This window comes from Hypanus sabinus, unplaced genomic scaffold, assembly GCF_030144855.1.
Source record: "Hypanus sabinus isolate sHypSab1 unplaced genomic scaffold, sHypSab1.hap1 scaffold_61, whole genome shotgun sequence".
Classification (NCBI taxonomy): domain Eukaryota; kingdom Metazoa; phylum Chordata; class Chondrichthyes; order Myliobatiformes; family Dasyatidae; genus Hypanus; species Hypanus sabinus.
In genome coordinates, this window is record NW_026781466.1 from 961,877 (window position 1) to 980,633 (window position 18,757).

General features: G+C 45.2%; 2 protein-coding genes across 8 annotated transcripts in view; one reads left to right on the plus strand and one right to left on the minus strand.

Moving 5' to 3' along the window:
- The window catches only part of LOC132389607 (zinc finger protein 235-like), a 106,575-nt gene that overhangs the window by 50,126 nt on the left and 37,692 nt on the right, over positions 1-18,757 (plus strand). For 3 of the 7 annotated variants that reach the window (XR_009510618.1, XM_059962095.1, XM_059962096.1), the window contains exons 1-2: positions 12,337-12,485; positions 13,887-14,054. The exons of 1 other annotated variant lie outside the window; for it this stretch is intronic. The gene's annotated coding sequence lies outside the window, so the exon portion shown is untranslated. Of the gene's footprint in view, positions 1-12,336; positions 12,486-12,885; positions 13,001-13,886; positions 14,055-18,757 lie in introns of those variants that run through there. 3 more of the 7 variants (XM_059962098.1, XM_059962099.1, XM_059962097.1) reach the window with 3 other exon arrangements.
- Positions 6,049-9,439, minus strand: LOC132389604 (zinc finger protein 585A-like). Its single transcript, XM_059962093.1, has one exon. The coding sequence runs from the start codon at positions 8,734-8,736 to the stop codon at positions 7,081-7,083; it is 1,656 nt and encodes a 551-aa protein (XP_059818076.1). The 5' UTR covers positions 8,737-9,439; the 3' UTR covers positions 6,049-7,080.

The window sequence follows — 18,757 nt, forward strand, 5'->3', positions numbered from 1 at the left end:
CTCAGTAACGGAGGTCCCCGGGTTCGAATACAGTCGGGCCTCTCCCTTGTACGCTTTCCATCCGTGCCCGGTTGAGTGTTGAACTCGCAATTCGACCTCATAAAATAAAGAAAAATACTGTGAAATGTCTATGTGAGGAGAAGCGCCCTACACAACCTTCCGATTCTCGCCTAGTAAGGCATGGAAATGCCCGACGCTGCCCTGAGTCAGTCCTGAGTCGAGGACATCATCATCATCATCATCGCGCTTCCTTCTGTACTTCTGTGGCTTGAACCTTCTCCCCAATCACGTAACAGTTCACTGTTGTTCCTTTTGCCGAAATGCACTACCGTACTTTTCCCAATATTGTATTCCATCTGCCACTTTCTTGATCGTTCTTCAAATTTGTCTGTGTCCTGCTGCAATCGCATTGCTTCGTCAGCACTACCATCGCCTCCACCTACCTTTGTATCATCCACAAACCTTGTCACAAAGCCATCAGTTCCATTATCCAAATCATTGACAAACAATATGAAAAGTAGCGGTCCGAATACTGACCCCTGAAGACCACAAGTCACTGCTGGCCAACCAGAAAAGGCCCCTTTTATTCCCACTCGCTGCCTCTTGGCTGTCAGCCAATCCTCTATCCATGCCAGTATTACTTCTGACTTTTATCCTGTTAAGCAGTTTCATGTGTGACACCTTATCAGAAGCTTTCTGAAAATCCAAGTAAATGACATCCACTGTCTCTCGTTTGTCCGTCCTGCTTATGACTTCCTCGAAGATCTGTAACAGACTTGTCAGGCAAGATTTCCCTGTACAGAACCTATGCTGGGTTTGACATTATATCATTAGTCTCCTAGTACACCAAAACCTCAACTGTTATCATGACTCCACACTTTCCCAGCCACTGAGATTAGGCTAACTGGATTATAATTTGCTTTACTTTGCCTTCCTCCCTTCTCAAAGAGTGGATTGACATTTGCAATCTTCCTGTCCTCCGGGACCATGCCAGAATCAAGTGATTCTTGACGTGTCATGACCAATGATTCTGTTACCTCTCCAGCAACCTCTCTCAGGACTCTGGGATGTAGTCCATCTGGTCCAGGTGACTTATCCACTTTAAGAACCTGAGTTTGCCCTGCACGTTTTCCTTTGTGATAGCAATGGCACTCACTCCTATTCCCTGACACTCCTGGATCTCTGGCACACTGGTGGTGTCTTCCACGGACAAGACGGATGCAAAGTATCTATCAAGTTCGTCTACCATCTCTTCCCCATTTGTACCCCATGAGCATCATTTTCCAGTGGTCCAATATCAACTCTCGCCTCCCTTTCGTATTTTTTATAACTAGTTTTTATTATTGTATATTTTGCTGACTTATTTCACCTTTCCTCTTATACCTTTTATTTTAAATTTGCCTGTTGTTGGATGTTAAAAGCTACCCAGTTATCCAACCTACTACTCACTTTTGCTACCTTATATGCTTTTATACAGTCCTTAACTTCCTTTGTCAGCCACGATAGTCCAACCCCGCTGTTTGAGAACTACGTCTGTGGGACATATCTATCCTGTACATTATGAACTATTCCCAGAAACGTCAGCCATTTCTGCTCTGACGTCATCTCCACCAGCATCCTCCAATCCACCTGGGGAATCACCTCTCTCATGCCTCTGTAATTCACTTTCATTCCATTGCGATACTACACATGTGACCTGTGCTTCTCCCACACAAATTGCAGTAGGACTTCAATCATATTATGATCACTGCCTTCTAATGGTTCCTTTACATTAACCTGCCTAATAAGATCTGGGTTATTACACAACACCCAATGTAAGATAGCAGTTCCCCGAGTAGGCTCAACCATCAGCTGCTCTAAAAAGCCATTTCGTTTGCATTCAATACATCCCCTCTTTTGCGATTTAACGCCAATCTGACTTTCCCAATCCTCCTGCAGACTGAAGTCACCCACTACAGTTGTGTCATTAAATTTATTACATAAATGCCAAACATTCAGCAGCACCTGGGGCAGAAGTGAGGATACATGCTTTTACCAAGGAGAGAAGGTGTTGTTGAAGCTGAAAGGCCTGAAGGTAGATAAGACACCGCAGAGTTCAGAAAGAGGAAGCTGAAGAGATTGTGAAGGCATTAGAGTCATAAAACACTACAACACAGGAAAATGGCATTCGGCCAGTCTAGTCCGTGCTAAAGCATTAATCTTCCGAGTTCCAACAACTTCCACCTGGACCATCGCCCTCCATATGCTTCTCATCCAGTGACCTAAGCAAACTTCTCTTAAAGATTACAATCGTCCCTGCCACTTGCTCAGCAGCTCGGTGCACACTCTCCCCGCCTCTGAATGAAGAAGTTCCCCCTTAGTTTTCTCTTCAAGTGATGAGTAATGATCTATCACAAATCACTAGATTTTGGAACGGTTCTGGTGGACCAGAAATTTGCAAATGTCACCCCACAATTTAAGAAAAAAATTATTGGACAGTTAGTCTGACCTTAGTGGTCAGGAAGATGTTAGAGTGTACTAAGAGTGTGTTTTTTGGGTACTGTAATTGGGGAAACATGATGAAGTAGGCCCAAGTCAGCCGGATTCCTTCAAGGAAATCTTGACTGACAAATCTCTTGGAATACTTTGCGGAAATAACAGGAAAGGTAGATAAAGCAGAGGCAGTGTATGTTGTTTGCTTGGATTTTCAGATGATCTTCAACAAGGTACCCCATGCAAGGCTTATTGAGAAAGTAAGGAAGCATGGGATCCAAGGACACATTGCTTTGTGCATCCAGAGCTGCCTTGCTCACAGAAGACAAAGAGTGGTTGTATACTGGTCATATTCTGCATGGAGGTCGGTGACCAGTGGTCTGCCTCAGGGATCGGTTCTGGGACCCCTACCCTTCGTGACTTTAATAAATGACCTGGATGAGGAAGTGGAGGTACGGGTTAGTAAATTTGCTGATGACACAAAGGTTGGGTTAGGTTGCAGGGGGATATTGATAGTCTGCAAACCTGGGCTGAGAAGCGGCAAATGGACTTCAACCCAAAGAAGTGTGATGTGGTTCATTTGCTTCGGTCAAATATGATAGAATATAGTAATAATTGTAAGCCTCTTGGCAGTGTGGAGGAACAGAGGGATCTTGGGGACGGAGTCCACAGGACACTCAAAGCTGCTATGTAGGTTGACTCTGTGGTTAAGAAGCCATACTGTGCGTTGGCCTTAATCATCCGCAGGCTTGAGTTTAAAAGCCGAGATGTAATGTTGCAGCTATATAGGACTTTGGTCAGACCCCACTTGGAGTACTGTGCTCAGTCCTGGTCGCCAAACTACAGGAAGGATGTGGAAGCCATAGAAAGGGTGCTGAGGAGATTTACGAGGATGTTGTTTGGATAGGGATAGGTTGAGTGAACTCAGTCTTTTCTCCTTGGAGTGATGGAGGATAAGAGGTGTCCTGATAAAGGTGTCCATGAAAATGAGAGACATTGATCGTGTGGATAGTTAGAGGCTTTTTCCCAGGGCTGAAAGTGCTAGCACGAGAGGGCATAGTTTGAAGATGCTTGGAAGTAGGTACGGAGGAGATGTCAGGGGTATGTTTTTTTTACATAGAGAGTGGTGAGTGGTTGGAATGGGCTGCCGGCAATGGTGGTAGAGGCGGACACGATAGGGTCTTTTAAGAGACTCCTGGATAGGTACACGGAGCTTAGAAAAATAGAGAACTGTAGGTAACCCTTGGCATTTCTAGAGCAAGGACAAGTTCGGCATCGCTTTGTGAGCCAACGGGCCTGTAACGTGCTGCAGGTTTTCTAAGTTTCTAAGGTGCTGCACGTGAGGCTGCTTAACAGGATCACAGCTCATGGAATTACAGGGAAGAAACTTGTACTGACAAGGGAGAAAGAGTCAGAATAATGTGGGCAATTCTGTTTTGCTGTCGGTAACTAATGCTGTTGTGTAGGGGTCAGTATTGAGACCGCATCGTTTCATGTTAAATCTGAATGATATGGATGACGGCATTGATACCTTGGCGACGAACATTGCTGTTGATACAAAGATGGGTACGGGACAGGTAGTTAGAGCAAAGCGGGAGTCTACAGAAGGACTTTGATAGGTCTGGAGAATGCCAGCAAAGTAGCAGTTGAAATACAGTGTATGCAAGTCATGTACATTTGGTAGAAGTAATTGGGCGTAGAAAAAAAATAAATGGGAGAAGCTTGAAAAAATTAGAGGTGCATAAGTGCTTGTAAGTCCTTGAGCAAGAGGCCCTAAAGATTTGCTTGTAGATTGAGTTGATTAAGGATGACAACTGCAATGTTAGCAATATAAGAGCAAGGATGCGATACTATAGCTTTATAATGCATTGGGCAGATCACTGTTGGTGTATTGTGAGCAGATTCCGACCTGTACTTCCGACTTATTATCTGAGCAAAAGATGTGTTCGTATTGGAGTGGGTCTGGAGAAGTGTCAAAGAATGATTCCAGGAAGACCAAGAGTGGATGACCTGGATGAGGAAGTACGTGGGAAGGGATTCACTCAGTCATCCAACCTACAGAAATTTATCAATATTCACTGCTGCTGATTTCCACACACAAATAAATCAAAAGGGATATGCCCAATCAAACAGATAATTAATCGATCAATAGCCCCCAAACAACACGGCCCAGCCAGACACATAACAGGGAACTTTAACATCTCACAACACTGGATTCAGTAATGAAACCCGTGATTAATGTTCTTGTCCCTCTGAAATCATAAGAAACGCACACTGAGGTGCATTTTAATACGAGCGCTTCCCCACAGGTGATGTCACACAGACCCCCCTCGTGGCTGACGTCACGCATGGGCTTCACACACCGGGATCTGCCCTTACGTGCAGAGTGTCTTACGTCATCCATGCACTGGTGAGCTCGGGCTTTATCAGTTTAATAGCTGGGCTAATAGTCACGTGACCAGCCCTCCCCCACCGCTGTCAACAGAGGATTCGGGGGCTGCGCTATTCCCTCTGGTGCAAAGCGATGTCAATCACTTGTTACCACCAGTCACAGAGGTGGACAAGTCCAAAGGGTGTTACCCCCGCTGAGTTAGCCTCCCCTCCGGCCTCAAACTCCACATCACACCGGAGTAAATGTCCGTTTTTTGATTTATTTCCATTTCCCTCCAAGGGAAGTTGGGGTGTTTGTGAAGCGTCTGCTGCGGCCGGAGTCTGATGTGTTGCCGAGAGGTAGGAGACCACTCGGCCCATCGGTATGATGCCAGTTCCCTGGGGAGGGAGAGGAGGGATTTTATTGAATGGAAAAAGATAGTGTGAGAGGGGGCGGGCAATATGTTTGCCCCGGTGGAAATCTGTGGAAATATCTGAGACCACAGTGGTGGCGAACGGAGGGATTCACATTGGGGGGGGAACACCAGCAGACGGTTGACCTGCAAGTGGGGCCAATGTCGGGGGTAGGAGGTGAGTGTTTGGGGTAACACGGGGCTGCTGAAGATGAACATTTTTTGCACAGATGATTAACCAAGTGGTTAGAGAGTATTTGTTACAGAGTGTGCAATGAAGTTTCAACAGACTCATCCCTGAAATGGTTGGGTCATCATATGAAGAAAGATCAAATGTGATAACCCTTTCATTTAGGGAATCGAGGACAGAAGTGAACACATTGAAATGCCCAACATCATTACCGGTAGAAACAGGGATCCCAGTCTCGGAAAAGGGGGTGGATGTCTATATTTTATAATAAAACCCCTATTGTTTTACCTTTATCTCCTCTCCCAATTTTATGGTGGCCTTGGTCCTTCACACCCCCCTTACCTGCTTAAGATTCAGCCCATTAGCAGCAGTCAGCAATTCATTTTTTTTGGCTTTTCCTAATGCCTCAGGGGTTGGCGCTTCCAGAAATTTATAAATGTCCATTGCTGCTGATTTCCACACACAAATAAATCAAAAGGGATTTCCCCAATCAAACTGATAATTCATCGATCAATAGCCACCAAATTTGTTCATATCCCAGACGCAGGCCCCAAATTTGTTATGAACCATAATGCTTTAGAACCAAGCCAGCAGCAATAGACTACACCTGGAGTCTGGTTTTGATGTTAAATCTGTCTTTATTAGAATCTACTTGTAATATTGCAACTTAAACAAGATAAACAGAAGTTAATAGTGTTACGTTTATAAATGTGTGTAAATATAACTCCCAAACTATTGAGCTCGGGGGAACAAGGCTCGGAGTCTTGAGATGGTAAAGTATGAAAGTTCAGTTCAACTACAGAATAGGCGATAAGAGAGAGAGATTTGTAATCCAGGGTAAATGGCAAGAGAAGGCAAAAATGTCGATATTATGTAGATAATATGTAGATATATGTAGATATGTAAATATGTACATTCCTCAGGTTCCATGGTGTTAAAACGAAAGAACAGTCATTGTAGAATTTATCCATCATCATTCCAAATCCACATACTGATTATCACCGAAAGTGACTTGTAACAAGGGGTATATTTTCAAGTGAACTACCACACCACAGCCATTCAAGTGTTAACACATAAGTGGTCTCCACAGGATATCCCAAATCAGATCCACTCCTATGGATCAAACAATGTTACTTCCACACATTCGATGTACATGAATCGATAATTAACCCACCCTTGTGGGCATAGGAAACTTTTAAACAGTGACCCTTGGTCACTAGTTCCCTGGCTTCAATCCTTCCATTTTTCCTCCTTCGTCTCCATTTGACTCTGAGTGTCTGTGTCCTCGGTTAAAGCTAAACAAGCGCGAGCGATGTAAACAGGCTGCAAGTCAGACTGATTCATCTTCTTAATGTCTCTCTCTTAAAATGAGAGTCCACAGCAAAGGAAACCCAGGGATTCATTACAATGGCAAGTCCCCACTGTGAACTGACTGGTGTGCCAGTAGTTGTGATGACTGAGTGAATCCTATCCCACAGTCTAAGCAGGTGAATGGCTTTTCCCCAGCGTGAACTCGCTGATGATTCTGTAGGTGGGATGACTGAGTGAATCCCTTCCCACAGACTGAGCAGGTGTATGGCTTCTCCCCAGTATGAACTGACTGGTGTGGTGTAGTTTGGATGACCAAGTGAAACTCTACCCACAGTCTGGGCAGGTGAACGGCTTCTCCCCAGTGTGCACTCGCTGATGTACCAGTAGGGTCGATGCCTGAGTGAATCCCTTCCCACAGACTGAGCAGGTGTATGGCTTCACCCCAGTATGAACTGACTGGTGTGCCAGTAGTTGGGATGACCGAGTGAAACTCTTCCCACAGTCTGAGCAGTTGACCGGCTTCTCCCCAGTGTGAACTCGCTGATGACTCTGTAGGTGGGATGACTGAGTGAATTCCTTCCCACAGACTGAGCAGATGAACGGTTTCTCCCCATTGTGAACTCGCTGGTGACTCTGTAGGTGGGATGACCGAGTGAATCTCTTCCCACAATCTGAGCAGGTGAATGGCTTCTCCCCAGTGTGAACTCGCAGATGACTCTGTAGGCTGGATGAATGAGTGAATCCCTTCCCACAGTCTGAGCAGGTGAATGGCTTCTCCCCAGTGTGCACTCTCTGATGTACCAGTAGGGTTGATGACAGAGTGAATCCCTTCCCACAGACTGAGCAGGTGTATGGCTTCACCCCAGTATGAACTGACTGGTGTGCCAGTAGTTGGGATGACCGAGTGAAACTCTTCCCACAGTCTGAGCAAGTGAAGGGCCTCTCTCCAGTGTGAACTCGCTGATGACTCTGTCGGTGGGATGAATCAGTGAATCTCTTCCCACAGACTGAACAGGTGAACGGCTTCTCCCCAGTGTGAACTCTCTGATGTCTCTGTAGGGTGGATGACTCAGTGAATCCCTTCCCACAGACTGAGCAGGTGAACGGCCTCTCCCCAGTGTGAACTCTCTGATGTCTCTGCAGGTCAGATGACTGAATGAACCCCTTCCCACAGACTGAGCAGGTGAATGGCCTCTCCCCAGTGTGAACTCGCTGATGATTCTGTACATGGGATGAATGAGTGAATCCCTTCCCACAGACAGAACAGGTGAATGGCCTCTCCCCAGTGTGAACTCGCTGATGACTCTGCAGGGCGGATGAATCAGTGAATCCCTTCCCACAGACTGAGCAGGTGAACGGCCTCTCCCCAGTGTGAACTCGCTGATGACTCTGCAGGGCGGATGAATCAGTGAATCCCTTCTGACAGACTGAGCAGGTGAACGGCCTCTCCCCAGTGTGAACTCGCTGATGTCTCAGTAGGTGGGATGACTGAGTGAATCCCTTCCCACAGACTGAGCAGGTGAATGGCTTCTCCCCAGTGTGAACTCGCTGATGACTCTGTAGGTGGGATGACTGAGTGAATCCCTTCCCACAGACTGAGCAGGTGAATGGCTTCTCCCCAGTGTGAACTCGCTGATGTCTCAGTAGGTGGGATGACTGAATGAACCCCTTCCCACAGACTGAGCAGGTGAATGGCTTCTCCCCGGTATGAACTGACTGGTGTGCCAGTAGTCGGGATGACCGAGTGAAACTCTTCCCACAGTCTGAGCAGGTGAATGGCTTCTCCCCAGTGTGAACTTGCTGATGACTCTGTAGGTTGGATGACTGAGTGAATCTCTTCCCACAGTCTGAGCAGGTGAATGGCTTCTCCCCAGTGTGAACTCGCTGATGTCTCAGTAGGTTGGATGATGCAGTGAATCCCTTCCCACAGACTGTGCAGGTGAATGGCCGCCCCCTCGTGTGAACACGCTGGTGTGCCATTAGGTCAGATGACCGAGAGAATCCCTTCACCGAAATTCAGCAGATGACCAGTCTCTGCACAGTGTGATCTGACTGGTGTGTCCACAGGTGGGTTGCCCGACAGAATCCTTTCTCACACACAGAATAGGTGAATGGCCTTGCCCATTGTGAACTTGCTGATATACCTTCAATTGTGATAACCGAGTGAATCCATTCCCACTGTCTGAGCAGGTGAAAGGCCTTTCTCCTCTGTAAGATGACGGGCTTGCTAGATGTTCAAATGACCAAGTGAATCCCTCCCCACAGTCTGAGCAGGAAGGATGGTTGATTGAATACCTTGCTCCACTTCATAAATATCTAGACAGAGACAGCAAAACTGGCGTGTCGTGTTTGAGATTCCTGGAGACAAATTCCTTCTCGTTTTTTATCCTGTAAAAGATTTACAAAATCCATCAATGGGTTTAGGACAACATTTCAGATGAGATTACTTGAGTTGCCAAGGTTTGATTTCGTATCACACTGTTACAGTGAGGTTAAACTCAAGTTGGAAGATAAATCATCTCCTGACTGGGCAGAGTGCTGGTATCTGGAATGGTCATCAATTCCCATATGTGTTTCAAGTTCCAACTCCTTCAAGTACAAACTGCATCTGGATGTGCATCTTGTAAGGGAGGGCATCAGGGACACTACAAGTCTCCCCATCTTTCCTCCAATACCCCCTTTAACTTGTAATAACCAGTGTGTACATAAATCGTGGTGTGTACATAAATCGTGCAATGTGTAATTTTTTTTTACCCATTGACAACATGTGCACAGTGAATTTTTATAGAGAGGTATTCATTTTAACAGCTGGCAAATCACTGTCAATAGGAACATTGATCTCCTCTGGGTTCGATCCAGTTCATCTGTACACACACACAACCTATGTAGCTGGCCTGTAATGGGTAATGTAGGATTTTCTCATCAAAATTTTTTGCATATTGTCCATATGTGGTTTGCTTGCTAAGATACGCTTTAAAAAGTCAGATTTCCAAAATATCACTCCACTTCTTCCCACTTGCAAATTCTCCAGCAGCTTTGGCAACACCAGAATACACACAAGTATCACCAGTTTCTGTATTCCCCTGAAGCCTCCCCCAACGACTGACAGTGGTGAACTCAGTGATGGCAATGCCAATGAATACGAAGGGAAGGACAGGAGTCTGTCTCATTGGAGTCTGGCACATTTGGGATGTGAAAGCTACTTGCTGCCCATGACAAAGGTGTTTGATATCATTACATACCCAGAGAGAATGGGACAAAACATGTTCTCACGGGTGGAAAAGTCCAGAACAAGAGGAGGTAGAACAAGCAACAGACACAAAATACTGGAGGAACTCAGCAGGCCAAGCAGCATCTATGGAAAAGAGTACTAATGCTGAATTCCTCCAGCATTTTGTGAGTGTTGCTTGGATTTCCAGCATCTGCAGATTTTAACTTGTTAGTGATTGGAGATAGAACAAAGGTGATTTCCTCAACTGGTGTTGTAAAAGATTTTGTTCCCTTTCTCTGAGTTGCTAATCCTTGCCTTTATTATAGCTGGAGCTCAGCTCTATCTGAGAGATCCATCGGTTCCCATTCACTCAGCAGCCGGAAGCTCCCCAGGGCCCGTGTATGGATCATGTGGCTGAGAGACAGGGACGAGAGCAGGACTGTCCCGGGATTGATGGCAACGATGTCCGGATTTCACAGGAGTTGTCCTGAAGTCAGTGTTTAAGATAAAAACACAGAGAATCGCTCTTATCTGTACCCGACATTTTCAAGGCCTTCTGTGTACTGCGCGCATACGTGATACTCAGGGACGGCCTCAGCCTGACGCCTGCGTATTTTATCAGCTCTTTAACGCCAGCAAAATTCTTAACGCATGGCCCTCTGAGACATCATTGTGCCATTAACCATTTCTGCAAGCACCGGTTCAATGTCCATACCTCATTTTTTTTATAGTGTGTGTAGAAAAAAATCTGCAGCTGTTCTAACGCAGAAAGTGGCTCCCATAAACAATATACTCAATATCAACGTGTATCTAGTGCCAAAGTACAATGCTGTTATAAAACACAGGAGATTCTGCAGTTGCTGGAAATACAGAGATGCACACACACAAAACCCTGGAGGAACTCTGCATTTCAGAGAACAACTAAGCAGCGGAGTACACAGTCTAGGCATGCTGAAGGGGCTCGGCCTAAACATTGTCTTTTTATTCCTCTCCACATTTGCTGCCCGAAATTAACCACCATTTTTTCAGTCAACCAGTTTCTAAATGTTTCTGACCTTTCTTTAGTAGTCACATCCTGCTGATCTGATTCCTCCTCCTCCTCGTAAACTCTAGACCCAATCTCTCTCTGGAGCAACTTTTTGGTTTTTGACTCTACACCATCGAAGATTTACTCACTACTCTGCTGTCAGACTTTAGATGCACATTATGTTACGAGACCGCAGGTTCGCTTACTGTGAGTGTCGCTTTAAGTGCCTGAGTGAGGCAGGACTGTGACGTCAGACACAAGGGGGGAGGGAGGGAGGGAGGGAGGGGAGAGAGAGAGAGAGAGAGGGAGAGAGAGAGAGAGAGAGAGAGAGAGAGAGAGAGAGAGAGAGAGAGAGAGAGAGAGAGAGAGAGAGAGAGAGAGAGAGAGAGAGAGAGAGAGAGAGAGAGAGAGAGAGAGAGAGAGAGAGAGAGAGAGAGAGAGAGAGAGAGAGAGAGAGAGAGAGAGAGAGAGAGAGAGAGAGAGAGAGAGAGAGAGAGAGAGAGAGAGAGAGAGAGAGAGAGAGAGAGAGAGAGAGAGAGAGATTGTTTTGAAGTAACGGCCTTTTTTCTACGTTTCACCCTGGATTATCAATATCTCTGTCCTATCATTTATTCCGTGGATTACTGAACTTTCCTACTTTACCATCTCAAGACTCTGGGCTTTGTTCCCTCAGGCTCGATAGTCTGGGAATTACATTTACACATATATACACTTAACACTGTTAACTTTCCTTTATTTCGTTAAATTACTATATTATAAGTAGATAATAATAAACAGAGTGTTTTAACCATCAAAACTAGACTCCAGTGTGAACTCTATTGCTGCTGGTTCGTTTCTAAAACGTTACCGTTCGTAACACAGTTTTATGAAACTAGTTAGACCACATCTGGAGTGTTTCATACAGTTCTGGTCGCCCCCATTCTCGGAAGGATGTCGGGGCTTTGGAGAGGGCGCAGAAGAGGTTTACCAGGACCCTGCCTGGATTAGAGGGCATGAGCTATAACGAGAGGCTGGACAAACTTGTGTTGTTTTCTCCAGAGCGGCGCAGGCTGGGGTGAGACTGGATTGACGTTTATAAGATTACGAGAGGAATAGATAGAGTGGACAGACGATATATTTTTCCTGGGGGTTGAAATGTCTAATACATTTAAGGTGAGAGGAGATGTGAGCGGCAAGTTTGCTTCTTTCCACAGACTAATGAGTAGCTGGAGTCTCTGCCTGGGGGAGGTGGGGGAGGTGTCGCCAATCCTGACACGTGATCCCGTTTGCCCCTCCCATTTAACCGCAGATTGGCAGCACCTGCGCGTCTGTTTCCGAGGCCCCGCCTCCCGATGATGTAACAATCTCTCCGCGCATGTTCACAGTCTCCGGGAGGACGGTGTTATCCTCTCCGCTCAGAGCTGAAGTGGGTCGGCTGTGTGATCGGGAAAGACTTTCGGTCTCTTGCGTCGGGATCACTGTCTGCGGGCCGAAGATATCACTTTCCCATCGGTGAGTATTGAGACCGATCCCGAGCGGGGAGATCCGATGTTGGCCGTGAGCCCCGAACTGAGGGCCAGGAATTCATTTGTTTTCCAGCTATCTGGGCTCGTCAGAAATGTGTCGACTTCACTTAATCTGCATTGAACGATCCAAACCAGCAGCCCAGGCTGTCTGTTTCCGCAGAATTGAAATGGAAGTCCCGCCGACAGGTCACGTGAGGTTGTGTGCCGCAGATTCGCCCCGCCCTCCGTTTTGTGACGCCAGATCACGTGGTGTGATTTTGGCCACTGAGCTCCATTAACTTCCCCGAACTCGTCCCGTTTCCTGAGGCTCCTCGCGTTTGTCCTGGTGCTTTATGGCTGTTGTGTCTTCTCCCGGACTGGGGTGGGTGAGAAAGAAGAACGTCCGAGGTTGTGGGGATCTTTGAATTTACTGCCTGCTTTACCGATGGACTGGGAAGTCTCGGGGGGAGAATGGTTTCAGCCTCAGCTCCAAGCAGTAGAGCTGAGCCACACGTTACTACTGTAAGTTTATGGTCCATCGACGGTGGTCGGTCCAGTATAGACAAGACAGGATCTGTAATACAAATTTCCTGAAATGGCCCTGTTTTAACCTGGAAATGGAGTGATAGTATAACAGTAAAGGAAGCACAACTTTTCCTTGTAAATTATCCTGGAACCAATTTGTCTGTTATTCCTGGAAATGTGTCCGGTGCAGTTGTTGCTAATGAGGTTCACATGAATAATCTCAGGAATGATCGGCTTTATGTATGAGGAGCATTTGATAGTTCTGGACCTGTGCTCGATGGAGTTCAGAGGGACGGTGGGGGTGGTGGAGGGATGTATGGTTAAGTAAACCTACCGAATGCTGAAAAGTCTGGATATAGTGGACATGGAGAGGATGTTTCCATTAGACAGGGTGTCTGTAATCTGACAGCACAGTCTCAGAATAAAGATGCTTCCCCTTAAAACTGAGATAAAAATTTTTTTGGCTAAAAGATGTCTGATATGTGGAATTTGTTGCCACAGAATTTGTTTGAGGCTGCCATTTGGGTATATTTGTGACAGATTAATATATTGATGATTGCTGAGTAGCTTCAGGGTTACAGGAGGAAGGCAGGAATATGGTGTTGGTGTAAACATCAGCCCTGGTTGAGTGGTGGGCAGACCAGATGGATTGAATCACCGGATTCTGGTCCTGGGTCTTATGTCTTACCATGACTGAATGATGGATCCTTCTTATCCCGTATCGTCTGTGTCATGTGAGGGACAATAAAAGATTGTTCACTGAGATTATTATATTTGCCTTCAATGTTTAAATTTCAGTGAGTTTTGTTCCTAGTAACATTAAGCAGATATGATTGGTCCTCCTTTTCATTGTTAATGTGCTTCATTATCTTTCATGTTAAAGTTAGACCTGCAGTGAGACATTCATTGGAAGAAAAGCACACAACTGGAAGCAGAGCGCGACTGAAGACGAGGGAACAGTAGCAAGTGAAACAGCCCGAGGATTGAGAGCACCGACTGGAGAGAACCCATCTGACTCGGAGATTCCAGTGATTCAGTCAGGAGAAAGTTGGTGAGTCTCATTTACTCAAACGCTGGTCCTTTAGACATTACATACCTGTGCAAAGGAAGGTACAAAATGGTTGGGAGTGAGACAGAATGTGCCCAGAAGAACCAGTTATGCCAGTACCAGTCAGACCCAGTTGTGAAGAAGCCCCCTGCCCCAATATTCCCTTTAAACCTTTTGCCCTTCACCCTTAACCCATGTCCTCTGGTTTTTTTCTCCCCTAACCTCAGTGGAAAAAGCCTGCTTGCATTCACTCTATCTATACCCATCATAATTTTATGCACCTCTATCAAATCACCCCTCATTCTCCTACGCTCCAGGGAATAAAGTCCTAACCTATTCAAACTTTCTCTGTAACTCAGTTTCTCAAGTCCCAGCAACATCCTTGTAAACCTTCTCTGCACTCTTTCGACCTTATTAATATTCTTCCTGTGATTCGGTGACCAAAACTGCACACAATACTCCAAATTTCCCCTCACTAATGCAATATACAACCTCACCATTACATTCCAACTCATATACTCAGTACTTTGATTTATAAAGGCCAATGTACCAAAAGCTCTCTTTACTACCCTATCTACATGTGATGCCACTTTTAGGGAATTTTGTATCAGTATTCCTAGATCCCTCTGTTGTAGTACACTCCTCAGTGCCCATACCTTGTATGTTCTACCTTCGTTTGACCTTCCGAAGTGCAATACCTCACACTTGTCTGTATTAAACTCTATCTGCCATTTTTCCAACTGGTTCAGATCCCTCTGCAAGCTTTGAAAACCTTCCTCACTGTACACTACACCTCCAATCTTTGTATCATCAACAAATTTGCTGATCCAATTTACCAAATTATTATCCAGATCATTGATATAGATGACAAATAACAATGGACCCAGCACTGATTCCTGTGCTTCACCAGATTCCAGAAGGTTCACCAGAGTGATTCCTGGGATAGCAGGACGTTCATATGAAGAAAGACTGGATCGACTAGGCTTATACTCACTGGAATTTAGAAGATTAAGGGGGGATCTTATTGAAACATATAAAATTCTAAAGGGATTGGACAGGCTAGATGCAGGAAGATTGTTTCCAATGTTGGAGGAGTCCAGAATGAGGGGTCACAGTTTAAGGATAAAGGGGAAGACTTTTAGGACCGAGATGAGGAAAAACTTCTTCACACAGAGGGTGGAGAATCCGTGGAATTCTCTGCCACAGGAAACAGTTGAGGCTGGTTCATTGGCTATATTCAAGAGGGTGTTAGATATGGCCCTTGTGGCTAAAGGGATCAGGGGTATAGAGAGAAAGCAGGTACAGGGTTCTGAGTTGGATGATCAGCCATGTTCATACTGAATGGCGGTGTAGGCTCGAAGGGCCGAATGGCCTACTCCTGCACCTTTTTTGTATGTTTCTATGTGTGGAAAATTAGAATCTCCCACAATCACAACCTTGTGCTTACTACAAATATCTGCTATCTCCTTACAAATTTGCTCGTCCAATTCTCGCTCCCAATTAGGTGGTTTACAGTACGCCCCTATACGTGTTACTATACCTTTCCCAATCCTCAGTTCCACCCAAATAGGCTCCCTAACTGAGCCCTGTAATCTATCCTGTCAAAGCACTGCTGTAATATTTTCTCAGACAAGCATTGCAATACCTCCGCCTCTTGCCCTTCTGATTCTATCACACCAGAAGCAACGAAATCCAGGGATATTTAGTTGCGAATCACACCCCTCCTGCAACCATGTTTCACTAATAGATACAACATCGTATTTCCAGTTATCAATCCATGCTCTAAGCTCATCCACCTTTCTTACAATGCTCCTAGCATTAAAATAGGTGCATTCCAGATACTTTCCTCCTCTTCCTCTCTGTTTATCCCTAACGGTGCAAGCAACTTTATTATCTCTTTTTTTTCCTTCTCCCCTACATCTTCGGTCTGAGCGCTCCTACATCAGGGAGGAAGTTCAAATCATCTCTGTGTTAAAAGTTTAGCCATCACAGTGACTGAAGGCAGCTGCAGGTTCATGAGGGACTGTTACTGTCAGATTCTGCAGATCTTGCAGCTGCACACCGCACCCAGGACTGAACCCTGGTCACTGAGTATTGGAGGAGTCTGTTCTGCTGATGTTAGCCTTAAACTAGGCAGAAGTTTTACATTGTGGATCTGTGAATGATAAATCAATTCTATATCATTTATCCCGTGTCTCAGGTATTTACTATCTCTATCACCCTCACTATATAAGGCCACTCAGTCCATCTGGTTCGTGTCCATGTTTCTGTTCCATATCATTTATCAAAATCTATCTCTGCCATTTCCCTCTCAACCTCCCTATGATGACAGGTTACAACTAGTCACCTCTGCGTGTGATAAGAGATTTCCCTTGAATTTCATAGAATTATAGAAATCTACAGAGCATTATAGACGCGTTGGCCCATAATGTTGTGCCGACCATGTAACTTACTTTAGAAACTGTCCAGAATTACCCTACCGCATAGCCACCTATTTTCCTGAGCTCCATCTAAGAGTCCCTTAAAAGACCCTATTGTATCTGCCTCTACCACCGTTGCTGGCAGTGCATTCCAAACACACACCACTTTGTTTAAAAAACTTAGCTCTGACATCTCCTCTGTACCAACGCTCAAGCAACTTAAACCTATGCCCCTCGTGTTAGCCGTTCCAGCCCTGAGAAAAAGCCTTTGGCTATCCACACGACCAATGCCTGTCATCATCAAATACACCTCCACGAATTTCCTGCATGATTTTCTCCATGCTGAAGAACTGTGGTTTTAACGTTCTTCAGAACTCCAGACTGAGGTGGTTAACTCCTTTTTCCCTGCTCTTTTGAACGTTTTGAGTCATTTTCACTAATTTCAAAGGACTGTGCCTCAGACAGTTGGGTTGTTGCAACGCGCCTCTAAAGTCTGATAGCACATCAGCGAGTTCACACTGTGGAGAGGCCGTTCACCTGCTCAGACTGTGGGAAGGGATACACGTTATCATCTCACCTATTGAGACTTCAGTTAGTACACACAGGTGAGAGGCCATTCACCTGCTCAGACTGTGGGAAAGGATTCACTCAGTCATCCCACCTACGAGCACACTACTCAGTTCACACTGGGGAGACTCTGGACACAAATAAATCAGTCCTATTTTAAACTCAGTCTCTGGTACTTAGTGAATTTATAACACACGTAGTGCACAGTAGAGTGTCAACTCAGGCCGCCTGGACCTTGCTGAGATTCAATTCCACGACAGTCCTTTTAAATCATCCCCTGTTATTCACCTCTCACTCTCACTGTGGTGATGGGTTCCAAACAGTCACTACTCTGTGGGTGAAGAGGTTTCCCTTGAATTTCCAGCAGACTGAAGAAGTTGAGCTGACTGCAGTTCTGTCTGAGATGTTCTTCGCCCTTCAAATCTCTGGAGGAGGAAGAGTGACATTGGTAGTTAACCTCCTTAATCACGACTCATTTCCATTTTATGGGGCATTTTTCCTGATAACAAAGGGTTGTTGAAAACACCAGTGTTCTTTAAAGACTGGAAGTAGAATCGGAAACCATCAGTTGGATGTTCAAAGAATCATGGTCAGAAACCAGAGGCAGGTCTGCACACGGTAGAGTTTGGGGCTCTGGAAGATGGTTAGGGTAAGAACGTATTATGAGAAGGGAATCAGCAGCAGGGAGAGGAACTGCATAACAGAGTAGGAACATTTCAAAGCTGATTGACAGAAAATAATTGTATTGTCTGACTGATGACAGAAACAATACCTGTTGTGAGGTGCTCCATTGGTCGAGGGAGATGTGGGTGTTGGGAATGGTTATATCTATTGAGGGAGTTAGTCCTGCTTGTTCATCCTGTAATATAATTTCTGGATGGTTATTATATAACCACATAACAATTACAGCATGTAAACAGGCCATCTCGGCCCTTCTAGTCGGTGCTGAAAGCTTACTCTCACATAATCCCACCGAACTGCATTCACCCCATAAAAAATATCGAACCTGCTTCTACCACTTCTACTAGAAGCTCTTCCACACAGCTACCACTCTCTGAGTAAAGAAGTTCCCACTCATGTTACCCCTAAACTTTTTCCCCCTAACTCTCAACTCATGTCCTCTTGTTTGCATCTCCCCTACTCTCAATGGAAAAAGCCTATCCACGTCAACTCGATCTATCCCCATCATAATTTTAAATTCCTCTATCGAGTCCCCCCTGAACCTTCTACACTCCAAAGAATAAAGACCTAACTTGTTCAACCTTTCCCTGTAACTTAGGTGTTGAAACCCAGGTAACATTCTAGTAAATTTTCTCCGTACTCTCTCAATTATATTGACATCTTTCCTATATTTCGGTGAACAGAACTGCACACAATACTCCATATTTGGCCTGAACAATGCCTTGTATAATTTTAACATTACATCCCAACTCCTATACTCAGTGCTCTGATTTATAAAGGCCAGCATACCAAAAGCTTTCTTTACAACCCTATCCACATGAGATTCCACCTTCAGGGGACTATTCACCATTATTCTATTATCTATGCCCCATAGATCACTCTGTCTACTGCATTCTTCAATGCCCTACAATTTACCATGTATGTCCTATTTTGATCAGACCTACCAAAATGTAGCACCTCACACTTTTCAACATTAGCCTCCATCTGCGATCTTTCTGTCCACTCTTCTAACTGGCTTAAATCTCTCTGCAAGCTTTG